Raw genomic sequence first — 25497 nt, forward strand, 5'->3', positions numbered from 1 at the left:
GGTGCCCTCCCCAAGGCCCCTCAGCCCCGGTGCCCAGGTTCACCCACAGCTCCCCTCAGACGGCCGAGCTCTCTCCAGGGCTCTCCAAGCTTGCTTGGGCCCCTGCTTGGGACAACTGAGTGCTGGCCCAGGGGCTGGTCAGTGAGGGTCCAGGCCATTCCTTCACCATGTGTGGACATGAGAACTCAGAACTAGAGGCTGAAGTTGGGAGACGGTGTGGGAACTGCTGGGCCTCTTCGAGGACTCAGTTCAGTCACTGAGTTGTGTCCGACTCTGCGACCCCATGAACTGCAGCACGCCAGGTCTCCCTGTCCATCACCAATTGCCAGAATCCACCCAAACCCATGTCCATTGTGTTGGTGATGCCATCTAACCATCTCATCCTCTGTTGTGCCCTTCTCCTCCTACCTTCAATCTTTCCCAGCATCAGGGTCTTTTCAAATGAGTCAGTTCTTTGCATCAGGTGGCCAAAGTACTGGAGTTTCAGCTTCAACATCAGTCCTTCCAATGAACACCCAGAACTGATCTCCTTTAGAATGGACTGGTTGGATCTCCTTGCAGTCCAGGGGACTCTCAAGACCTGAGAGATTCTCAGAGAGGGGCTGGCCCCCCGTCAGATTGTCAGGGTACCAGCCTGAGCCAGGTCCTGGAGACCACAGACGGGGGCAACCTCCCATTCTCTCCAGCCGTGTCACCTCAAACACCTGCCCTCGCCTCCTTGGTTTATAATAAAACCTGACACCTGCTGAGCACCCGATGTGCTCTAGACTCTGAGTGACCCTTACCACCCCGAGGTGGGGCCTGTCTGGTCACGTCTCTGCAGCAGCAGAACCCAACATTCTCCAGGCTGTACACCCAGCCCAGGACCTGCACCAGCAGCCTCCAGTGCTGCCAGGGGTGGCTATATGCCCAAGCGTGTGAGCAGGATAAGGGGGAGTGCTGTGTCAGCTTCTGTGTCTGCTCAAGGCCTTGATGGCAGGAGCTCTAGCAGCCACCTTGGACCATGAGGTAACTATGAAGAGGGAAGTATATGCTGAAGATGAGAGGAGTCTGGGGGTAGGGAGGGGGTGGGGGCACCAAGCCACCCTGCATCACTGCCTCTAGACTCCATCCCCATAAGGGAAGAATAGGTCTAGGCTGTACTATTCTGACTTTCTCTGGTCACAGGCCACAGTTACCCTCCAGAGAAACTGTGTTTTATCTCCAACATGTATATATAAAGAAACAGGTTCAGGAGGTGACGGACACGCCCAAGTAGCAGGGCTGGGGTTTGAATCCCATCCAGAGGAAGAGATGGCCGCCTCTGAGAGCTGCTGGAGGGGTCACAGGACGCTGCACAGGAAACCTGTGACCTGGGCCAGCCTGGAGACACCTGGTTGGTGGCCCAGCATCATCCCTCCAGACCCCCAGCCTGTGCCTGAGGCCGTCACCTCAAGGCCTGCGTCTGACCCAGGCCACCACCCCTGGGCCGACAGTATCCAGATGGGTAGAACCTTCTGCACACAGACAGAAGAATCCAACCACGCCCTCCTCCCCAGCACAAAAGGCCAGCCACTCGTGCAGAAAAGAACTCAGGTTTATTTGCAGTAGAAACCGTGGTCTGAAAAAACCTATTGGCAAATGTACAGTCTGTGTTCTGTTTGGGGTCACCGCCAGCTGCAGGACCCTCAGACCCCTGACCTGCATGCATCGGGCTCCTAAGGGTTCACAGCTAATCTTGGGTCCCAGCTCCGAAGCCCCCCCAGAGGCGGTCCGTGTCGTGCTGAAACTACCCGCATCCCAGCCTGCATCCAGTCCTCTCCCTTCCTGCTGCCAGCAGTGCGAAAACTAACCCAACTGAGACGAGTCTCCAGACAAACAAAACCAAAGCAGAACAGTCACGAGAGCCGGGCTTCCGCGCGGGGTTCTCTGAGAGCCAGGCTTCCACGTAGGGTTCTCTGAGAGCCGGGCTTCCACGCAGGGTTCTCTGAGAGCCAGGCTTCCACGTAGGGTTCTCTGAGAGCCAGGCTTCCACGCAGGGTTCTCTCAGTGTCCTTCGTTGCCACCAAGCCCTGTTTCACGATGACCTCCAAATATACATTACTTTCTGCTATTATAAAATCTCTTCCTTATTATTCACAGATATATAATGGGAGCTTTGGAGGAAATAATTACAAACTTTTTTTTCCCCTCTCTTAAAAAGAAAACAAGCCAAACCAAAAAAAAAGAGACAAAACAAAACAAAACAAAATCCCAACAACAATAACGAAAACCAAAACCTTTCCAACAACTGTAAACACGACGAGGGCAGCTGGTCTCCTCCCCTCCCATCGTGGCTGGCGGCTGGGCCAGCTGAGCAGAGGCCACGTGCAAAGTGCTGGGTGCGCCCTGATGGCAAGTTTCGGGTCTGCTTTCTCCGTGAAAAACTCTTCCTCCCCACCCCTCCCTTGCCCACCACCCCAAACGTGATCCTGTCACCCTCACTCCCCAAGCCTCTGCTGCCTGCCTTCCGCCTCCTGCTTGCTGCACGCCCTCTGAGACCCCTCCCCACCTCCTCCCCAAGCCAGAAGGCTGCTGTGCCAGCCAAGCCTGGAGATGATGAGGCTGACCTCCGAGGAGCCCCAGGGTGCTGCGTGGCCACCAGCACCCACCCCAGCAGGGCCCAGCCTTGGCAATGGCCGACCTTGTGCAGCTGAGCCCTGGGAAAGGGGGACCCACGAGGCCCAGGTTGCAGCAGCAGCTTTGGCACAGAGCTGGGAGGAGACAGTGTTGCTGGGACTCATGCAACATCCAGGCTGAGAGAATGGGGGCTGGCCAAGCCAGCCAGAGGTCAAGGGCCAGGAGGAGTGAGGAGGGGGAAGTCCAGGGGGTGGAGTCACCCCCAAGAGCACTTATTCAGGGCTGGCCACAGGCCCCGTTTCACAGGCTGCAGGAGTCTTGGAAGATTTGCCAAGGGCTAGAACCAACATCTGTGCAAAGGCTGGCAGACTCTCAGTGGCCACCTGGCAGGATGTGGGAGACGCAGCAGGCCCCCCCGCCTGCTCGGGGGCAGTGGGGGGCGGGCTGGGGCATCCTTCTGGAGAGGAGTGTGAGCAGCAGACACCGAGCGAGCAGCAAACTCCGTTTGCTTCCTGCCCTCATCAGCATTTATAAACCATGTACCCACCGGCAGCAGGACAGGACAGACACACACCAAGGACTCTGGGCAAAGACAGTACCTGTGACTGGGGAGCAGGGCTGGCAGCTTCATCGTTCCTAAGGCTCCCGGCTGAGACGGGGGCCTCCCCGGGGGTCTCTGCATGCCCCTGGTGCAGAGGGACAGTGGGAGCCCGAGGGGCTGCACAGGCCCTGGTGATGCCCCCTTCTGTCCCCAGGCACAGCGGCCTGCTCTGGGCCCTTCTGCTTCTCAAGGCCTGAAGCCTCCCCCTGGGAGCAGCGGGATGCAGGAGGGCTGAGGGTCCAGAGGCCAAATGGAAGGGGCCAGGGGAAGGTCCCCTCCGCAGAGCCCAGCCCTCCCTGGATGGCACCTGCTTTTCAAACCCAGGCTCCTGAAGGCCATCTTGACAGGACAGGGGCAAGGTGAGCTCTGGCCTCAGCTGTCACCCAGAACCCGGCTCAGGATGCCACCCATGGGCACTCCCTCTCCTTGGCACCCAGGGCTGGCCCAGATTTCCTTTATGTACAAGCAGCATACCCAGGACAGGCCACCAAGGGCAGACTGACGGCAGGACAGATCACATGTAGGTTCTGAACCCCCTCCCCATCCCCATGGGCTGTTGAAGACTGGAAGGTTGGCGGGCATTTCCCCTCTGAGTTGCAGAGCTAGAGACAGACTTCATCACTGGAGCAACTCGTCCAAGAAAATCCGCAAGTCCTGTCCGTGATCTTGCTGTCACTGGACGCCCTCTTCTTCTACATACGTTGAAGGAAACCAGCCGACCTGAAAACAATGTCAGACTCATGTAAGTGTTTGTGTGAAGAAAGTGAAAGTCACTCAGTCATGTCCGGCTCTTTGCGACCCCATGGACTATACAGTTCATGGAATTCTCCAGGTCAGAATACTGGAGTGGGTGGCCTTTCCCTTCTCCAGGGGATCTTCCCAACTCAGGGATCGAACACAGGTCTCCTGCATTGCAGGTGGATACTTTACCAGCTGAGCCACAAGGGAAACCCAAGAGTACTGAAGTGGGTTTCTTATCCCTTCTCCAGCGGATCTTCCTGACCCAGGAACTGAACCAGGGTCTCCTGAATCACAGGTGGATTCTTTACCAACTGAGCAGTCAGGGAAGCTATCGGGAACTGTGTGTGAAGGATGAGGGTGAGTGGAGGCTTGTGGAGTTGGGGGATTCTTTAAAAGGCTGCTGTTCTAAGGCAGGCCTGTCCTGAGACAGGCCCTGGAGAAGAGGAAAAAACCTAGCAGAGCCAAGGCCCAGGGGTAGCGATGACCCTGGAATGCACCAGCCCCAAGCAGCTCCAGACAGCCTGCCCACCAGCAAACTGCTAGCAACAACAAAAAGTTAAACCCTCTCCAGAGGAAAACAGCATCCATCCAGAGCCTCTGCAGTGCTTTATGCACAAGCTTGGCATTTAATCAGGCCCAAGTGACAGAAACTCGATAAAACACAGACAGCAGAAGCAAATCTACAGGGAATCCAGACACTGGGGTCATCCGTTAGGAAATGTAAGTAACCCCCACTTGTCTGCTTCAGAAAACTGATGAAAAAGCAGAAAATCTTACCAGAGAACTGAAATCAGAAATCAAATAGAAATCCCAGAACTGAAAACATAATGATTAAAATAAAGAGCAGAAGAGACAAAACAGAAGACACTGGAGGGTCAGGCAACAAAAAGGAACGAGATGGGAAACCAGGGAAATGGACGAAAACCACAGGAGACCACGCGAGTCACACACGGGCCACGGGGGCTGGCATGCTGCGGGCCATGGGGTCGCAGAGTCAGACGCGGCTCAGGGACCAAATAACAGCATGGAGGGAAAGACTTGCGAGCAGAGCCCCAGAAAGAGAAGAGAGAAAACGGAGCAGACACAATAGCTGAGGAAACTTCCAAAACCGATGAAGAACGTAAAGCCACACATTCGGAAAGCTCCGCAAATCTCAGAGTAAATACAGGGGAAAAAAAAAAAAAAAAACACCCATAGGCACATTCTGGTAAAACTGATGAAAAGCAAAGATTTTTTTTTTCCCCACGTGGAGCCCCGTTTCTTGCAAAGGAACCACCGTAAGAATGTTGACGGACTTTTATAAAGAAATGATGGCAGACTGGGGGCAATGGAAAGACATCCTCAAAGTGCGGAAATAAAAGAGCTGCCAGCCTAGAATTCTAGTTCCAGTAAAAGTACTCTGCAAAAATGAACTCCATGCAATGGCTCACATAAAGGAAGCAGGTCTTGGTGGACAGATGACTGATTTTTGGGGCAAGGGGCGGGAACGACCAAGTAGAGAAGTGAAAGCCTTTTCTTTCAGTAGAATGCCCACCAAGAAGTGTCAAAGAAAAGATAGAAAATCACTATTTTCTACCACGATAGAAATAACTGAATAGGCAAAATTAATCAATGAATGATAAAACCAGTAGGTGAAAGTCTGATGAAGAATAGGCTATTTATCTGATTTCAAAGTATTATCCTGCATATTACTTATTAATTACAGCTCATTTATAGTGCAGAAACTCAGCAGATATCACTGAACCAAGTCATCAAGTGAAGGCCCAGGTGTGTGCTTATGAAGCTCCAGGCGCCTCTCAACACTTTTGAGAGCCAGTGGTCCCAGCCCTCTAGGTCAACTGCCTAGAACTCAGTGGCCTCATACTTCTGAAGGGCTGTCAGATGGAAACAAGGTCAGACCCAGGGGTCTCCAAGGGCAGACAACATGCCAGGTGAAGGCAGACCAGTTTTCTCCGCCTGGCAATGGAACGGTGAGTGACGGGAGCCAAGTCTGGCCACATCTATGGGCAGCTGCAGCCCCCTAAAAGCTGGACGTTTCCGAATCAGTGGTTTGTGGAGCTCAGGTACCCTGTTGGGTGAATGCCAATGGAACTGTTCAAAGCCAGGGAGGCCAGACAGGGTACCGGGATAAGGAGCCACGGGTCTGAGTCGCAGGCTGGGTGGGGACACTATGGGTCGCTTCCCATATCAAGGTGTAAACGGAGTCTTAAGGAATGGCAGGAACCCAGTGATGGCACCCAGGCTCTGCTCTCAGTCCGGAGGCAACCTGCCTGCAAAGAGGGTCGGGCACAAGCAAGTGACTTGAAGACTGCACCCAACATCTGTCTCTGCCTTCACCACGATGGACCCCAGAATAGGGCTGAGTACGGACACAGGGTCAGAGCAGCCGGGGTCCAGATCTGAGCCAGGAAGTCACTTCCTCACAACGTGACCCCAGCTCGCAGAGCCTGTGGACACTAAGTCTTCCGGGCGAGGTCAGAGGGCACAGGGTTGGGCAGGGTGGTGCTTGGTGTCAGCCTGAGCCCTGCCTCCCCAAGCCCCAGAGTGAGCTGGGGTCTCCGACTGGGGCCAGGGGCCAGGCCGACCCACTCACCCGGCCGTTGGTCTCGCCCTTCCACCAGCCCTGGTCCCCGCCAATGCGGCTGTATATCTTCACCACGTCACCTTCCCGCAGCGAGAGCTCCCGCAGGTCGCGGGCGGCGAAGTTGTACCTGGCCACGGCCGTGCCGATGACACGGGGTGTGAACACTGCTGGGGGAGATGGGTGGCGTCACACGGTGACGTCGGGGCCTCCAGGGTGGGGGTCCTCAGACTGAGCTGGGTCTCTCCCCCAGGGCCCGGCCTTGTGCCCACAGAGGAGGCTGTCAAGCACAAAGACACCAGAAGGACAGACCAGGCTCCAATCCCAGGGCCCCTCAGTCCTCTGGGGGCGCCCAGGCTGCAGGCATGTGGGCCATGTGAGCTGCTCCGGGCTGGAGCCAGAGCTTCACCACCCGCGCTGGGGGCCATCACAGCTCTCTGAGGCCCTTCCCACGTGCCCAGAGTCTGGGCAACACATGAGTGGACTGCAGGGTGACCGCTGCCCAGTCCCAGCTGTCACCCTGACAAGGGCCTGGAAGTGGACCCCAGGGCACTGGTGTCCAACCCCAAACCAAACTGGAAACCGGGCTGGACCAGCGTGGCCCGGGACCCGGGAGTCCTGATGGACAGGTGGCAATGGACACGATGATGGGGGGTGTTGCATGAACAGCTGCTGGGTGGGCTCTGCCTCTGGCAGCAGCGGGCTGAGCGGTCAGGGCCAGTCAAGACTGTCCCTCTGCACCGAGTCCCACAAGTCCTTGTTACTGCTGCCGAGCGGGGCCCACCCCGGTCTGCCCCCACCTCCCTCAAGGGGCCGCTGGGCCATTTGCTGCTCTCAGAGGCCAAGCTCCCGGGAAGCAGTAGGGGCAGTGGCTGATGAGCTGGGGAGGGGTCACGGGGTGAGCGAGTCAAAGGCGAGGGCAGGGCCGAGCCCAACAGTGTCCACAGGAGCTGCAGCAGCCCCCCTCCCACCCCCGCCAGCATCCAGCTCGCCTGCCCCGCCCCGCCCCGGCTGCAGTGGCTGTGGACACGGTCAGGCTGGGGCTGTGGGTCGGCTGGTGGCAGGCCGGGCCCCCCACGCCCCCGAGCAGCAGCGGTACCTGACCAGAAAGGCGTGGAAGAGCCCTGAGAAGCAAGGCCGAGGCCCTGAGGACTGAGAAAAGAAAAGTTGTAGGAAGCGCAGGAAGCTGCAAAGAGGCGAGAGAGAAGGTGAAAAGGGGAGCTGGGGGCATCCACACGCAGTCACAGGCAGCAGGGATTGGGGGGGGGCCTGCCCAGGGTGCCATGAGGGCAGCTGGAGCCTTGAGGCCCACCTGGGCATGGACACAGCTGCCCTCGCCCCACCCCCAGCACCGTGTCCTGGACCACCTCCTCCCAGCGGGCAGGCTGGAGCAGGGACGCAGGAAAGGACATGTGCAGAGATCCCAGCCTCGCGCCTGCACTCAGGAGGTGCTTGCTGAAGGGCCCAGCCCCGCACTGAGCTCAGGAGGTGCTCACTGAAGGCCTGGCTTCCTCTCTGGCCTGCTCTGCCCGGAGTGGGGGGCCCTGTGGTTCTACGAGCCCCTGCAGCGGGACGAAGCAGGGTGGCTCCAAGACGGAGCCCTGGGCCCACCTTGCCTGTCTCTCCAGCTGGGCCCCGTCTGTGCCAGGCAGCCCCATCCCCAAGTCGAGGTCCCAGCTCTGGCTCCCTGGCAGCCAGGGTCCCTGGGAGGGGGCGGGAGAGGGGGCTGGGGCACAGGGATGGATCTGGGGACAGAAGGGACCTGCCCCGGCTCCCTCGCCATGCTGACCTCCAGACAGAGGCACCGAGGTTTGGAGCAGCGATTCAGAGCTGGCACTCCCGACCGGTCACACGGGGCTGCCCGGGCACCCTGGCTAGGCACGGTGCTGGTGAAGAGCTGGGGGACCTGGGCCACCCCTCCCAGGGGCGGGAATCGGGAAGGGGCTCGGGCCTAGGTCAGGGAGGTCCACCGGCAGCCTTCCTGGAGGGGGCGTTACCTGGAGACCGGCTGGAGGCCCTGGAGGCTGTGCGTTCCCAGGCCTTGTACGGGTACTTGAGCGTGGTGTCCAGCTGCTTGAAGCTCTCCTTGAGCGAGTGGCACTGGTAGTACTCCACCAGCTCCTGCAGGACGTACACGGCACTGCTGCCTCCGCCTCCAGGCAGTCCTCCCGGGCGCCCCGCCCCGCCTCTGCCCCGGCCTCAGGTCCTCGACTCAGGAACTACTCCTCCTCCTAGCCGCCCCCGACCTCAGCTCCCAGACAGGGGGCGGGGCGCAGTCAGTATGGCAAAGACTTTTGATCCTGCAATTTCTCTCCCAAACATTTCTAAAGGAAGAGCCGCGGGAAGAAGGCCAGGATGGATGGCCACAGACACGCCCTGCAACATGCTTCACAACAGGAAAAAATCAGAAACCCCCAACCACCCAACAGCAGGGAAGTGCTTCTAGAATGCACAGCGTATCCACGTGACTGAGTGCCGTGCAGCTACGGCAGGGCTGGAAGAGAGAGGGCCGTCCCCCTGGTGAGTGTTCACTGTGCCCACAGGTAAACTAAGGTTGGGTCCCGTGTGAACAGTGGCATCGTCTGGAAAAGGAGCCCATAAGCCACGCCTGGGCTCCACTCCAGGCTGGGGGGACTCACCCTGAAACAAGAACGTCAGGGTTGGGGGCACGTTGTGGGCACTTTCCCTTTTACCGTGTGCTTTCCTGCAGCCACAGTGGGACGTCTGAGAGCCCACGTGCTCGGGTTAGACAGTCTCCACACACGCAACACGTGTGATTGAGCAAAGAAACACTGGGTCTAACTTTAAATCATCTTAAGGAGGGCTGATCATGTATTCATGGCTTTCCGGCTAGGCCGGGACAGCTCTGGGCGAGGCGGGGACAGGCACCAGAAGCCCCATGTGCATGAGTCCAGCCGGCAGCCAGACTTGGATGCAGCCTCCCTGGGCCTCGGTTTCTGGCTCCTGCAGAGGCTTGGCGTGAATGGGCTGTGGGAGGCTGGTGACCCTGCTGGCCACCTCAGGGTTTGGGGGACAGAGGTCCTGACCTGGGAGCTGCCTTACCGGTCCCAAGGTGCCTTACAGACCAGCTTTCCTGGATCTTTCTCACACTGGAAGGACCCCCCGACCCTACCGTAGAAGAGCGGCCCCTAGCCCAGCGGTGGGGGACACTTGCTGGGCCTTCCCCACTGGGAGCCTGGCCTGCAGGAGGGGCTGTGGGGGGCCGCTCCTCCCCGGGGTGGCCTCAGTGGGAGACCTGGGCCCTCCTCCCACCTTCGGGGACAGGCCGGTGGGAGCTCCCCAGGACCACGTACCAAGAGGCTCTCAAATTTCTTGGCTTCTGTGATGTGGACCCAGCTGTCTTTCTCCACCACCTTAATGTGCTTCACCTCATCGTTGAACCTAGGCCAAGCACACAGGCGTGGTGGTCACCGCAGGCCGCGCGGCCCCAGCCCCGCAGGGCTCTGGGCTCACTGCGCGTGTGCTGGAGCAAAGACCTGGGCCCCCGGCCCACACCTCCTGCTCGTCGCTGCTCCCTCTCGGCCCTCTCCCCCGCCCCAGCCTGGGCCTGCCTCCGACTGTCTGCCCATCCATCCACCAGGCCACCTGGTCTGTCTGAAGCCCAAACTCCCGGGTCAGCCAAGGCCTCGGGCCCCAGAGCCCCACACCCGTCCTCCCCGCAGCCCCGTGGAGACGTCCATCCCAGATGCTGCTTGCTGTCTGCACTGGGGACGTCCCCCTCCCCGCGACCCCCTCCCTGCCTGCCCCCGCCCCAGCCCTGAGGCTTCTGCTGACCTCAGCCTGTGAGGTCCGAGGGGCGCGGCCTCACCCCAGCTGTGCCACTGCCTCCTAAGACTCTCCTCCTCCTTACCCTCGCCCCTGGAGGGGTTCTTCCTCAGACACACCAAGCACAGGCCCTCAAGGCCCCGGCATGGGCTGCACCCTCAGCCCGGAATGCTCAGCATCCTGCCACCCTCAGGACTCTGCGTCGTGTCCCAGATCTCAACTCAAATGTGGCCTCAAAGGAGAGCTCGTACCCCTTCCCTTCCAAATACCACCCCGCCCCTTGCCAGCGGACTCCAAAGCCAAAGACATCATGAGTACAGAAAACCACACCCCAACATCCTCTAGGACAACAGAGGCACAAATCCTCAACAGACCATCATTAGAGTGACTCTCTCTCCATGCACACCTATACACACCGACATATGAGAGGGACTTTACACCACGGATAAATGCAACATTCCAGGAATGCAAGGTTGGCTTACCATCTGGAAACCAGTGAATGGAATAAAGAGCTGTTAAGTAAGCGTACGCAAGCTGGCCAGCCTCCTCCCCAGTGGGGCCTTGTGGAACAGCCCCAACCCTGCTTCTCCTGGATTCAAAGTGAGTGAGTGTGCTCACCTCCCCCCTGCCAAGCTCCTTGGACAAGGCCCTCTGAGCCCCACTCCAGAGCCCTGCGGGCCCGGCACCCAGAAGGTGTGCCATGAATTCCCATCAGGTGAGGGACACCTCTGCTGCGGACCTGCCATCAAGCCTCATGCTCCTCTGCTCTCCTGGGGCCCTGCCAAGACTGCTGCTGTGGGAGGCCCCACTCACACTGGGCCACACACCTCACCAAGCCCCATCACCCATGGCAGGTACAGCTGACCTCTGCTCGAGAGCAGTCCCATGTGTCAGGTGGCCCAGGGCATGTCCAGCTGGAGGTCACTGGACAGCTGTCGCTTTCAGTGAACATTTTCAGGCGTCCTCTGGTTTTTGCATTTTAGAAAAACCAGTGCGTTGTTTTCAGGCCCAAACATTTGTGGGGCCTCTTAGAAAGGCCGTGGGGACCGAGGCAGGTTGTCCACTTGGGTGAGGGGTCTCATCTTCAGTTTCAACTCCTCCTGGTTCCCCAGATCCTGACCTGCAGCACTTCCACCTGGAGGTCCCCCAGGAGCCATTCTGTACAGTGGGACCCTGCCCTGGATGACCAGGGAATGACCACCTGCAGACCCCTCAGTAATGTGGGGGGGAAGGGGGAGGTTCACACACGTGCACACACACGTGCACACATTCACACACGCACACACGTTCACACACGTGCACACATGTTCTCATGACATACGTACACACACGTTCTCACGACACACACACTCGCACATGCTCACACATGTGCACACGTGCACCCACGCACACACATTCACACATGTGCACGCGCACGCACACGCTCACATGTGCACACACGTTCACACAACACACATGTGCACATACATGTGTGCACACATTCAGCACTCACACACATTCACACGCGCTCACACACGTTCACACATGTACACACACGTGCGCACATGCATGCTGGCCAGTGGCAAGTGCTCAGGTCATCACTGGCCCCCACTGCTGGGGCACCCATGCCCTCAGCCCCCACTGGGCCCAGATGTAGAGGAGGCTGCTGTAGATAGAGCGGAGAGCAAAAGCTGAAACGGAAGAATGGGAGTGGGCTGTGTCTTCAGGACCTGGGTGTGGCCCCGCTGAGCTTGGTTCTTGTCTGCCCCTAACAGCCAGAGGCGCTCCTGCCTCCTACAGAAAGGGCCTCGCTGCTCCCTCATGTCGACGTCTGTTACTCACTTGATACCAGACTTCTGTTACTCACTCGAAGCACCCAGTGGCCCTGCCATGGACCTCCCCCACCCCCCGCCCCAGCACCCACCCAGCAGACCCGAGGAGGGCTTCCCTGGACACAGACCACCCTGCTCGGGGCTCCCGACCCCGCTGAGGTCACAGCAAACCGGAGCCATCTATTCACTGGCCCGAGACGCTGGTCCAGGGTGGGTCCTGTGCCAGTGGCGACCAGCCACCAGCCGGCTTCTGTCCTTTGAAGAGGAGACAGGAGACCCAGGAGGGGGCAGCTTCGGGGCAGGGGGATCCCAGCCCCAAGGCCGTGGGCTGAAGCCTTTCATGCCTAAAGTGCGCAGTGTGGGCGGCACGTCCCAAGGCCACACCCAGCAAGCCCAGGATCTGGTGGGGATGTGGACGCCCCAATTCAGAACGGCACCGGGGCAGGGGTCTGCCTGACCCCCAGGCTCCACGTACTTGATACTTATGGCAAAGCGCTCGGCCTCCGCCGGCCGCTCCCTGATTAGGTAGGTCCCGCTGGCGTGGGGTTTGAGCAGGTTGTCGGTCTGCTGCCTCTCCATATTTCCGGCAAACCTGGAGCAGAGGGGGAGACGGAGGCGTGTGTCACACGGCCTGAAGGACAACCAGCCGGCCTCTAACTCACTGCTTAAGAGCCTACTGGGAAGCGAGGCCACGCCCCCAGGAGGCGGGGCGGGGTGGGCGGGGCCCAGAGGAGACGGGGGCGGGGCATCTGCGTGCCAGCGCACAGGGTCGAGAAAAGGGCCCAGACCCAGCCAGTCCACCCGGGTCTCACCCTCCAGAACCCAGGGTCTGCAAGAGGCATTCAGGGAAAAGGCATTAGATCAAAATGTCCTTTCCAAATTCTTACTGTTTAGGAAGAAGAAAAAAACACAAACTGCTCACGTAGGGTCTTGTTTTGTGTTCTAACCCTTTGTGTCTGGAAGCTTTTCTCTCCATCTCTATGAAAATGAAGCCCACCCACAGCCCGTCTCTTCTCCAGAACAAAGCCTGACCCCATTCGCACCTCCCTGTAGGGCTGAGCTGGGACTTCTGTAAATGGATTCATTAGAAAACTGAAGTTCTGTGAGTCAAGTGAAGAATCACAGGCAAGTCCTCCACCCTCCACATTCAAATGCAGTGAATAGTGCACTAGAGGGAACAGACCCTGGGGTCTCAGAGACACGGGTGTGGCGGCTGAGCCCCAGTCCCAGGCAGCGGGTGAGCCTGCAGACGGGGTGATAAAGCTAGACCCCAGGCCGACCCGCATTTGAGACTCACGCCTCCCACATCCACACTCACATTTATTCATCAAACAGCCCCACCTCTCTCATCAAGCACTGTGTGAGCAAATATAGTGATAACTTTTGGCCTTAAATACATGGCTCAGATGGTAAAGAATCTGCCTGCAATACAGGAGACCTGGTTTGATCCCTGGGTCAGGAAGATCCCCTGGAGAGGGAAATGGCAACCCACTCCAGTCTTCTTGCCTGGAGAGTCCATGGACAGAGGAGCCTGGCGGGTTACGGTCCATGAGGTCACTAAGAGTCGGACACAACTGCGCGACTAACACTTTCACAACTCCTTTTCTATACTTTATACTCAAGTAAGATCTCATTTAAAAAAGGTTTCCTTCTCCTAAATGTTCTAACCTGATGATCTATCTGTTTGTTACAGGGAAATAGCTGCCTGGGGTAGAGAATATTCTCCCTGTTTCCCAGCAACTCACAGCTGAGAAGGGGAGAAGAGGCTGCGTGCAGCTGGGCTCAGCCACCCTGGAGACACAGGGGGTAGCCAGGGACCACATGCCTCCAGCACAAAGGGACCCCGCTGACCCACTCACCAGGGGTACGCCGTGTAGTCCATCTCCCGGGACAGCGGCCGGCTGATGGGTGGCTGGCAGGAGAGAATGCTGGGGTCAGTGTCTCCCCGGGGACTGTCCACAGCGTGGGGACCAGCGGTTTCCTGTCACCGGTGAGCTGGGGGGCCCAGCCCTGGCTCCCAGCACGTCTGTGGACTCTAACCCAGAGCCACTGGCCTGGGAGGTGCCAGGATGCACCGTCTCTAGGCAGGTGCTCGGTGGGTTTGACTGAATGAATGAACGTATAGCACTCAACGACCAGTGCACTGTTAGGAGGAAGAGAGCAAACCCAAAGGCTGCTGGGACTTCTCAGCGGTGGACAGGAGCACACCCTACCCTCCTGGTCTCTGTGCAGACGGCTGCGCCCGTGGGTGGGCACGGGGACGGCAGTAGTGTCTGCAGGCGGAGGGCTGCGTCTGCAGGTGAACCGTGCCGCTCTGCAGACCCCACGCTGTGCCCTCGCTGGCCAGAGCCCTCCCCCCGGGCCCCCGCACCGGACCACAGGATGGGTAAAAACGCCAGACTACCTGTCCCCACCCCACCCCAGTCACCATGCCGATGGGGAAACTGAGGCCCAGGGCCAGGAAGTGCCTCCCGCAACACACACAGGCCACTCAGTGAGTTAGCGACATTTTCTTCTTCTGCTGTCTGGTCCCCTTGCCCTGTCAGCAAGGCATGTCCAAAAATGCTTTCTCCTTCACCGGGGCAATGGCCTGCGCGGAAGCAGCAGGCTGGGCAGTGCGGCCGGAGGCCAGGCAGGGCCCGGTGGGTGCACCAGGACTCCCAGGAGCCTTGCACCTGCCTCCTGCCACTTTGGGAGAAGTTTCATTCTCTCAGTTTTAGCTGTCTTTTCCTGGGTGAATGGGGGTGCTGCCATTCATTCAAGGCTGACAGCGAGATGCCTTTTGTAACACAGCAGGATCTTCTCCACAGCACTCAAATGAAAGAAATGCCATATTACCTCTTTTCTAAATAACACAATCCCTAGCTCTGCATCTCTATGTTTGAGGGAGAAGACCTATGAAGGCCCTAAAAGCTGAAGACAGGCAGCTGGTCTCTGGTCCATGATGCCTGCTACAGAGATGCCCATTTTAGTGTTTTTAAAGCCAGCCATGTCTTCCCACCAGGAGGGCACCCCTGCCTCTTAGACTCCCGTCCCAGCTCTGAGGCCAGCTTGCGATGGCCTGAACATGCCCAGGGTGTCCTGAGTGAGAAGGATGTTCTCAGCACTCATGGCACCCTGGCCCCACGCTCCAGAAGCTTCCGTGAAAAGTACTCACCCTTCCATCCACAGGACAGGGCTTCACAGACGAGCTGGGGAAGTAGCCTGACTTCCTGGTCTGCACCAGCCGACCCTGGGAGTGGACAGAGGGTCAGGGTGTACGGGGCCTGGCTTGGCTAGTTTTGGGGGAGGCAGGGAGTTATCCCAAGGAGGATGAGGGGAGTCCCTGAGAAGCCTGTCACAGCATCACCTGTTGTCACCGGAGCTGAACTCAGAGCCGTTCTGGGCAGGAAGGTGAAGTGCGGGGCACCCCACTTCCCAGACAAAGACACTGAGGCCCCAGAGAAGGGATAAAACTCTCTCTCCTGGAAGCCGTCTCCTCTTATCCACACCGGCCCTTCCCAAGCCGTCAGGGGATCACGGACCTGGGGTCGGGGGTTCACTCTCCCCACTCTCTCCCAAGGTCTCCCCAGCAGCCCCCACCTTCCCATCAGCCAAGTGTCTCTGCAGGGCCACTCAGACCTCACGGCCCTGGGGACACCGGGGAGAGGAGGGGCACTGGCTGGCTGGGTCAGCGTGGGGGAGACCGGACCGCAGCCCCTGAGTCAGCTCGCGAATCTGCAGTTACATGAGACACAGCCTAGTGCAGCGAGCCCGTGAGTAAGAATGCAGGGACAAGCACCGCACACAGTGACGAGGCCGCCGGTAACAGGACTCGGACGCTGACGAACACGTGTGCTAGCGTCAGTTCTAAGCAGGTCACTGCGGTCCCCGGGCTGGGTAAGTGCCCTGGGTCCCTGGGGCGCTGTGTGGACCCCCGGGGACAGGGCTTAGGAGAGGAGCAGCGCTAGCCACCCAACTCCCCTTCTCAGGCCCCCTACCCGGAACAGCAGGATTCTCGGCCCAGAACCACAGACCATCACGGGGACCTGTGTCTTCTGGGGGATGGCTGTGCAGGGCCTCGGACATGCTGTCTCCCCAGCTCTGGGCACGGTGGCGCTGGCCGGGACTGGGGCGGGCTGGGAAGCAGGGTGGGAGAGGCGTGGTCTGTGCGTACAGGACACAGCCCAGGCAGGAGGCCGCGGGGAAATGGCTCGGATGACGACGGTCTCTCTGGCTAGGGGACACTGCTCCCCTTGTCATGTCAAAGCAGACACCCTGACACCCAGGCCCTGCAAACAGCCATTTTCTCTCTGATGGTCTAGCACCCCAAACCCACCCCTGCCTGGAAACGCAGCACTCTGCACTTCTGCCCTGGGGAGTGAGGAGGGGGCAGCTGGGGGCGAGATCCTCCCGGGACCCACCTCCCACCACTGAGACTCGGGGTCGCCTCTCAGCAGCTCAATCACATCGCCCGTCTGGAAGGTCAGCGCTGGCTTCGTGGGGGGAGAGGGGTTGCCATGGTAATTCTGCACGGCCACCATCTTGGGACCTGCGGAGGACAGGGCCGGAGAGGCCTGGCTTCGTGACTTTGTCCCAAGGCACCCTTGGCCTCCCTGGCCTTCTTGGACCTCTTGGGGCTCTTGGAAGTGGACGGGGCCCTGTAGCGTCCCTCCTTGAAATCTTTCCCTAAGACTCGCATGTCTCTTCCTTAAACATCGTAAGTATCAATAAACTATTTATGTGATGAACAGGCTCAGGGTGCCATTTCCGTAACGGTAACCTGTTTTTAAAGAGCACTTTATGTGTCTTCCTCCAGACACCGTGGGATCTGTGGCGGAGCGCTGCGTGGAGCAGGAGACCACGCATTCCTCCCGTTAGAGACGGGGGCGGGGTCAACGGCCGACCGAGCCACCGGCCGCTCAGGGCTGACAAGGGGGCCCGGCTGCATCCCCGAGAACTTGTGGGTCTCTCGAGCCCTGCGCTGACCGGCCCAGCCATACATGGACCGCGTCTGCCAGGTCTGGTTCTGAGAGTGGTGCCCCGGAGGCGGGAACGTGGCTTCTTTGACTGGCTTGTTTGGCTTCTCGTGATTGGCTTGGACTTGGCCTGCAGCTCGGGCTGTGTCAAGCCTGACGCTTTCAGTTCTCCTTTTGCCCAGTTCAGAGCCACCGGGACACGGGGGACAGGAGAAGCTGGGAGCACAGATGTCTGCTCCGCACGGGGCCTGGGCTGAAGGGACCCTGGGCAGGCTGGGCCCTGTCCCCACCCCTGACGCTGTGTCGACAGAAACTAAGACGGCTCCCAGGGGAGGTGGCATGGAGGCGGGAGGGAGATGGGGCCAGAGGGCGCACAGACCCTGGGGGCCTGGAGCTGAGAACTTGGGGCGAAGCCGGCAGCCACCATGGCTAGGCCCAGGGTGACCCCCGACAAGGATGACAGCAGAAAAGGCCCAAGTCCCAGACTCACCTGGCCCCGCTCCAGAGGCGTCCTGTGAGGGCAAGGACAGACGATAGTCAGGACGGAAGGCCGCCCAAGCAAGACACCCCCACCCCCTACATCCAACGAGAGATGTCAAGGCAGGGAGGATGGAGCAGAGGGACACGTCCTGGACACCCACAGGGACTTGTGACAGTTCCCCCGTGGGACCTCCACCCTCCACCTCAGCGCCCCTCCGCAGCCCCGGGACATCTGTCCTCTTCCCCCTCCCATCCCTGACCACTAACTCCCACCTCCTCCAGGAAGCCTGCCCTGACCACCCCACCCGGGGCTTGTCTTCTCTGGCTGGGACAGGTCCCGCTGCACACAATAAATGTGGGGTGTTCGCTCCTCCTGGAGAGCATCTCTGCACCCCACGTAAGAGCCTGTTAAGTGCTGGACTGCATGGCCGGGGAAAGACGTGATGTCCACACCCCATAAGTGAGCTCAGCAACTTCATCTTTGATTAGTTCAAGAGAGGGCACTACATCGAGTCGGGACGGGAGGGAGGTGGGTGGATGCCTGTGGCGGAGCCTAGCACCCACGGCCACCAGCAGGACCGCGGGCAGGCGGCACGGGCGGCAGCTGGGCAGGGGGACAAGCTGTCGGGCCAGGAGGCCACGCCCGGACCCGTTTCTGTGTGGTGACCGCAATGGAAAACAAAGGGCCCTCGTAACCAACGGGGCTCTGCGAGCCAGCCTGGCCCCACGGGCCTGAGGGCTGGAATGCTTGGGTCTTTCTGGCTCCGGGCACAGCGTGGCGTGTGGTGCAGGGCAGCGGGAAGGGAACGGTTTGGTGGACTCACCGGGTCTGCAGGAGAACCTGAAACAGAAGCACATGGGGGTCAGAGGGCAAGGGGCCAGGACTGTGGACTGGGGGGCTGTCGCCTCACGACAAGAGCCACTGGGGGCGCCCAAGTGCGCCAGGAGGGGCGCATCAAGGCCCGTGGGCGCAGACAAGGATTATGGACATGCACGGCTGGTGACCATGAAAATCCCTGTTACTTCTAACGACAAATTCTGAGCTCTGGTCACGGGGGGTCCACGGGCGAGCCCCCCATGGCCAACAGGTTTCCTGCACGAACCAACTCTGCTCCCAGGCAGCAGCTCCCCAGCCACTGGGCAGAACCCCGGCCCAAAGGGGAGAGAGCCCCCGTTGACTAGTGACGCCTGCCATAGGCCAGGGACAGGAGGCGAGCTACTCTGTCAGCCCACCCGTTCTCACATACGGGCACTCCAGCTTGTCAGATGGAAGGCAAACATTCTAGAGATTCTTTCCGCCTGCCCTGGGGTGACCCTAGGGGAGGACACAGCGCGGGCTGAGCCCCAGCCATCCATCCAGCTGGGCGGCCAACTCCACCGCTGGACAAAGCAAGCGCCAAGCAGCTGACGTGTGGCTGAAGGGCCTTCAACACCACCTCACACTCACGGTCGCAGCCTGCCTTGTGCAGACGCAGGAATCCGACCCTGAAGAGCAGAGGTTAGGGGCGTCAGGCACCGGGCAGGCAGGCAGCTGGTGCCCCCAGGGGAGGATTCCTGGGGAGAGGTGCCCTGGGAGGGGCCGGCATCTCCCTGGGACATCCTGGCCCCGGGGACAGCAGACAGGTAAACCTGCCCGGCCCAGAGGTGGAGCCGAGGAATGTTGCCTGAGACCAGGAGGAAAGATAAGCACATGGGAGGAAAGGAAGCAGCTTGGACTGTGCAGAGGAGAAAAAGCCAGGAGGGGCTGGGGCAGGGCAGAGACACAAGAGAGGGGCCATGCACCTGCCCTTGGGGGGACCAGTTCAGTTCAGTTCAGCCGCTCAGTTGTGTCCGACTCTTTGCGACCCCATGAATCGCAGCATGCCAGGCCTCCCTGTCCATCACCAACTCCTGGAGTTCACTCAGACTCACATCCATCGAGTCAGTGATGCCATCCAGCCATCTCATCCTCTATAGTCCCCTTCTCCTCCTGCCCCCAATCCCTCCCAGCATCAGAGTCTTTTCTAATGAGTCAACTCTTCGCATGAGGTGGCCAGAGTACTGGAGTTTCAGCCTCAGCATCATTCCTTCCAAAGAAATCCCAGGGCTGATCTCCTTCAGAATGGACTGGTTGGATCTCCTTGCAGTCCAAGGGACTCTCAAGAGTCTTCTCCAACACCACAGTTCAAAAGCATCAATTCTTCGGCGCTCAGCCTTCTTCACAGTCCAACCCTCACATCCATACATGACCACGGGAAAAACCATAGCCTTGACTAGACAGATCTTTGTTGGCAAAGTAATGTCTCTGCTTTTCAATATGCTATCTAGGTTGGCCATAACTTTCCTTCCAAGGAGTAAGCGTCTTTTAATTTCATGGCTGCAGTCACCATCTGCAGTGATTTTGGAGCCCCAAAAAATAAAGTCTGACACTGTTTCCACTGTTTCCCCATCTATTTCCCATGAAGTGATGGGACCGGATGCCATGATCTTCGTTTTCTGAATGTTGAGCTTTAAGCCAACTTTTTCACTCTTCTCTTCATCAAGAGGCTTTTTAGTTCTTCTTCACTTTCTGCCATAAGGGTGGTGTCATCTGCATATCTGAGGTTATTGATAGTTCTCCCAGCAATCTTGATTTCAGCTTGTGCTTCTTCCAACCCAGCCTTTCTCATGATGTACTCTGCATATAAGTTAAATAAGCAGGGTGATGATATACAGCCTGGACGTACTCCTTTTCCTATTTGGAACCAGTCTGTTGTCCCATGTCCAGTTCTAACTCTTGCTTCCTGACCTGCATACAAATTTCTCAAGAGGCAGATCAGGTGGTCTGGTATTCCCATCTCTTTCAGAATTTTCCACAGTTTATTGTGATCCACACAGTCAAAGGCTTTGGCAGAGTCAATAAAGCAGAAATAGATGTTTTTCTGCAACTCTCTTGCTTTTCCCATGATCCAGCAGATGTTGGCAATTTGATATCTGGTTCCTCTGCCTTTTCTAAAAGCAGCTTGAACATCAGGAAGTTCACGGTTCGCACATTGCTGAAGTCTGGCTTGGAGAATTTTGAGCATGACTTTACTAACATGTGAGATGAGTACAATTATGCATTAGTTTGAGCATTCTTTGGCATTGCCTTTCTTTGGGATTGGAATGAAAACTGACCTTTTCCAGTCCTGTGGCCGCTGCTGAGTTTTCCAAATTTGCTGGCATATTGAGTGCAGCACTTTCACAGCATTATCTTTCAGGAATTGAAATAGCTCAACTGGAATTCCATCACCTCCACTAGCTTTGTTCGTAGTGATGCTTTCTAAGGCCCACTGGACTTCACATTCCAGGATGTCTGGCTCTAGGTCAGTGATCACACCATCGTGATTATCTGGGTCGTGAAGATCTTTTTTTGTACAGTTCTTCTGTGTATTCTTGCCACCTCTTCTTAATATCTTCTGCTTCTGTTAGGTCCATACCATTTCTGTCCTTTATCGAGCCCATCTTTGCATGAAATGTTCCTTTGGTATCTCTAATTTTCTTGAAGAGATCTCTAGTCTTCCCCATTCTGCTGGGGGGACCACGACCTCTTAAAAAAAAGCCTGGTGCCCACCAGGGGCTCTCAGAGTCACGGGAAGGATGCTGACAACGTCAGCTTGCGAAAGACACACCATTGCCTGTCCCGTGAGGCCTCGGCTGTACGTGCGTGTGCTAAGTCACTTCAGTCGTGTCCGACTCTGTGCAACCCCGTGGACGGTAGCCCGCCAGGCTCCTCTGTCCGTGGGGTTTTCCAGGCAAGAATACTGGAGTGGGTTGCCGTGCCCTCCTCCAGGGGATCTTCTCAACCCAGGGATCAAACCCGTGTCTCTTACATCTCCTGCATTGGCAGGCGGGTTCTTTCCCACTAGCGCCACCTGGGAAGCCCCCAGCTGTACATACGAAAAACACGCAAACCTAAATGGGATTGGCATGGGGGGGGGGTCTGGAAAAAAAAGGAAGAAGGCACGTGATGGCCATCAGCGGGTGTTTTTGCCTGGCGTGACCACAAGTTGCTTTTATCTCCTTTACTTTCCTCTGCATTTTGTATGAAAGAGGGTATTTAACAATCAGAGGGCAAAGAGAAACAGCAAGATTATTTAAAACTTAGAAAACTAGTCGGGGAATATGCCAAATACCTCCTTTGATTATTTCTTAATATGCTCATAAGAGATAATTTTCTTCTTTATTCCATTTCTTCTCTTTTTTTGCCCCTCTATTATTTTTGACAAATAAATATGTTACTTTCAAGACCACAAAAAAAAGTCAAAAGAAATGAACCGTCCGGTCTCTTGACATGAAGGACATGCGGCCACCAGAGGGCGGTATCCACAGGCAAAGAGGAAAAGCCTCCTTCTCTGGGGCTGGGGGCCGGCGGCTTCCTCCAGCCTGGAGCAGAGCAGCAGGGCTGCTGGACCTCCGCTGGGCTGGAATGGGCGGCAGAGGGGTCAGCTGAGACAAGGGGGTCCAGGCTGACCTGTCAGACCCTCCTCCCCAGTCAGGGCCCTGGGCCAGCAGTCGCAGTAAATGAGGAACTGACAAAAACTCTCCTGCTCTGCATGCTGGTATCTTGGGTGATCAGCAGGCCTGGCAAGTCCTCCCGTCTACCTGGAGCGTGTCAGGCCTCTCTGAGCACAGGTCCCCCAGGCGTGGATGGCAGCGTAGCCGCCCCATCTCATGGGGCCGCGGGGGCGGCTGAGCCCACGTGAAGCACGGAGCGCGGTGCTGAGGCTCAGCACAGGCCCGTGCCCGGATCACACGAGCAGCCAGCCCTCACCATGGCGGCTGCAATCTTTCGGAACTGCCTGAGGCTTCCGGCTGCCATCCAGCAGCTGTAGGCTGGGAACTCCCCAAACCAAGATGATTCAGAGGAGCCTCAGCCTTCCCATCTGACAAATGGGCTCGGGGCCAAGGGGAGCCTTGTGTAATAAATGCTGGGCACGCAGGGGAACCATCTACAAACGGGGCAAGAGAACCGGGGGCCAAGGTGTTCCTCTGTGAAGGGAAATCTCCACGAACTGCCAAGGACGTTCTGTGCCCTGGGCCGTGTAGGGGTCCAGGGTCTTAACTGCAGTGTGGCAGAGAAAGGCAGAAGGCATTGAAGGCAGTGAGGAGGCAGAGCAGAGCCAGAGAGAGTGAGGCGAGGAGGAGGACTTGGCCGTGGCACCCCAGCCTGCTCTCAGGCTGAGCCTGTGTGCCCAGGGGCACATGCCCCCGCCCCGAGCCTCGGTTTCCTCATCTGGTCCCTGTCTTGTGGGGCCACTGTGAGGGATGGGCCGGCCCCTGGGGCTTGTGCGCCGCAGGCGGGGTGGGGCTGGTACTCACTGATCTTGCAGGGAGGGGTCACTTCCAGGCACTCCTTGTGCGCCCCAACGCCACACTTGGTGCAGAGGTAACCCTGGTAGAAAGTACCCCTGTGCCAGGGGAGGGCGGGAGGTGAGGTGAGCCCCAACCCGCCTGGCCTTCTGCTCCCCCCGAGCAGCCAGCCCAGCCCCAGAGCCCCCAGGACCCCCGCCCAAACGCACAGCCTGGTGCCGGCCCTCCCCTTGGATGATCCTGGCCTGGCTCTGCAGCTCCTGTGACGGACCCCCCGGGACAACCTCCTCCCCTCCCCGCTGGATCCCAAGCACCGAGGGCCGGCCGGGCCCACACAGACGGGCCACTCCCCCGGATCTCTGGGGCCCAGCGCAGCGCTGGCCTAGGGGCGCTGGGCGGTGAGAATGCAGGACGGGGCAGCCCCAGGCGCCCTCGGGGGCTGGGAGCGGGCAGGGCAGGGCCCCCACCTGAGGAACATGCGGCAGGCTTTGCAGTTGGTGGTCTTGTCGAACGTGTACATCTGGAAGCTGTGGTGGTTGGCGTTGGCCTTGTCGGGCTTGATGTTTGACCTGGAGGGAGGGAGAGCGGGTGCCAGGTTCCCTGAGCCCCACTGACACGGGAGCCCCCGAATCAGCCGGGCTCAGGACGCGGCTGGGGTCAGGGGGCCAGAAGGCAGAGCCGGGCGCTGCCAGAACTCCCAGGCCTACCCGGGGACCCTGATGCCCCGGGGAGGGTGGGGTCCAAGTGGAGGCTTTTGAGAAGTTTCTGAGGGTGACAGTGAAGGGCTATCTCTGGACAAGGCTTGGGTGTGGCCAGGGCAACCCCTCGTCACGACTCAGTAAACCCTCTAAGAATGTCACTGGGTGCGAGCCCGAGATGGAAAAATCTAAATGAATCGTGAGCTCACAGGGGGTCACCTCAAATGTCACGGGGGCTGCACCCGTGTCTGCAATTCACCAGAGCGAGTCCACCAGCAGATGCTCCAGGACAGGGCGGAGGGTGGGGAGGGGGCTCCAGGACAGGGCCTGGGGGGGGGGGAGGGGATTCTAGGACAGAGCGGGGAGGGGAGGGGAGGGGGGAAGGCGGCTCTAGGAAAGGGCGGGGAGAGGGCAGGGGGACAGCGTGTGACAGAGCAGCTCAAGGTGTGAACGCAGGAGCCCAGGCATTTACCACGATGTTTTTGGATAAACACTTGAAGTTTTTCACAATAGAATATGGGGAGAAAATTACAGCCCCTGGAAGCCGCGGGACTCACCGCCTGCCTGCCACCTCCTCTGACGTGCCTCACGTGGGACCCTGTTTGAGCCTCCCAATAACCCCAGAACCAACATCACCCTTCCACCAGGAGGGGAGGCGAGTGCACCTGCCCGGAGGCCCCAGGCCCAGCCGCCCAGGCCTCAAGGTGTGATGTGGCCGGGGACCCCTGTGACCAGCTTTCTCTGTGGGACAACTGGGGCTCCTCCTGGATTTCACAGACAAATGGTTCTGGGGCTTTCCTCAAAGGTGACCATCCGCAGCCTGGAAGGCCCCAAGGACCCAGGTCACCATGAGTCCGTCTTGCATCATGGCCGTTCCTGGCCACTCGCTGCCCAGCCAGACAGGTGTGGGAGGCTCGGCTCCGGGGGCTCTGGCTGCTGGTAGATTAAGGATCAAGAATGCCACCAGGGGGAGGGGACTGGCTTCACCCAGGGCGACAGAGACAGGCTGAGCCTCCGGTCACTTGAAGGACCTCTCGTCTGAGGAGCCCACACGGGGCCGGCCACCCGCACACCCCTGCTGTGGCAGACTCACATGGCCATCTCAAACTGCTCCATCCACTTCCTCTTCATGTCCTCTGTCTTGCAAAAAAACTGGAAGCCTTGCTTGCCTTGCAGGTGAATGAGATAGAAGCCGTAGGACCACTGTGGGGAGACGGTAGCATGCTTGAAACAGGCGCGGGCATGCACGCACGTGCCCTCTAACGAGATGTCCCGGGGCCCCTCCAGGATGGCGGCCCACCCACTTCCACTCCCTAAATGTGATGCCAGAAAAACTCACTGGTCTGAAGTAAAACAACAGAAAACACACAATAAAAGGCAGAGGCGGCCATGGGCCACGGGAGCAAAGCCGGCCCAGCCTGCCCAGCCCTTGGCCACCACCAGGCCGGGCCAGCGCTCGGGGCCTCCGGAGGGAACCAGGAAGAAGAATTTGGGAAATATGAGCCCGTTTGTGTCAGAAAAGCTAGAGGGGAAAAGGAAAAGAGAGCAAGACGGAAAGAAAAAAGAGAAGACGGCAGAGAGGAGACAAAACCCCCCAGCTCTGAAAGCACCCCGTCCTCAACCTCCAGGGACCGGAGTGCGGGGGGCAGGGGGCGTCACTTCACACCCTCAACTGCAGACAGATCTGTGATCACCAACACATGTCATCTCATAAGCCAGAGGCCAAGGTGAGGCCGAGGGAATGCCATGAGCTCGCCTGGCTCAGGCCCACCCTGAGCCCCCAGATGCATCCTGAGCCCTCAGACCCCACCCCTGGGGCCCCCAGACCTCACTCCTGTAGTCCCCAGATCCCACCTGGAGCCCCAGACCCCACGCCCAGAACCCCAGACCCCACGCCCAGAACCCCAAACCCCACCCAGAGCCCCCAGACCCC

The 25497-nt window shown here is 58.6% G+C and overlaps 1 protein-coding gene across 2 annotated transcripts in view; it reads right to left on the bottom strand.

Annotated features, from left to right (window-relative positions):
* Positions 1 to 1573: 1573 nt before the first annotated feature.
* VAV2 (vav guanine nucleotide exchange factor 2) overlaps positions 1574 to 25497 on the bottom strand; it is a 187869-nt gene continuing 163945 nt past the window's right edge. Inside the window, exons 15-27 of one of the 2 annotated variants that reach the window (XM_055541592.1) lie at positions 24658 to 24767; positions 23334 to 23435; positions 22876 to 22964; positions 18381 to 18397; positions 17567 to 17588; positions 16522 to 16649; positions 15276 to 15350; positions 13978 to 14030; positions 12594 to 12710; positions 9836 to 9923; positions 8519 to 8642; positions 6534 to 6688; positions 1574 to 3919 (exon numbers count right to left, since the gene is read on the bottom strand). In XM_055541592.1, coding sequence (XP_055397567.1) covers positions 3872 to 3919; positions 6534 to 6688; positions 8519 to 8642; positions 9836 to 9923; positions 12594 to 12710; positions 13978 to 14030; positions 15276 to 15350; positions 16522 to 16649; positions 17567 to 17588; positions 18381 to 18397; positions 22876 to 22964; positions 23334 to 23435; positions 24658 to 24767 — 1128 coding nt within the window. In that variant the 3' untranslated portion in view covers positions 1574 to 3871. Of the gene's footprint in view, positions 3920 to 6533; positions 6692 to 8518; positions 8643 to 9835; positions 9924 to 12593; positions 12711 to 13977; positions 14031 to 15275; positions 15351 to 16521; positions 16650 to 17566; positions 17589 to 18380; positions 18398 to 22875; positions 22965 to 23333; positions 23436 to 24657; positions 24768 to 25497 lie in introns of both variants that reach the window. The other variant, XM_055541591.1, reaches the window with a different exon arrangement.

Source organism: Bubalus kerabau, chromosome 11 (genome assembly GCF_029407905.1).
Source record: "Bubalus kerabau isolate K-KA32 ecotype Philippines breed swamp buffalo chromosome 11, PCC_UOA_SB_1v2, whole genome shotgun sequence".
Taxonomy (NCBI): domain Eukaryota; kingdom Metazoa; phylum Chordata; class Mammalia; order Artiodactyla; family Bovidae; genus Bubalus; species Bubalus kerabau.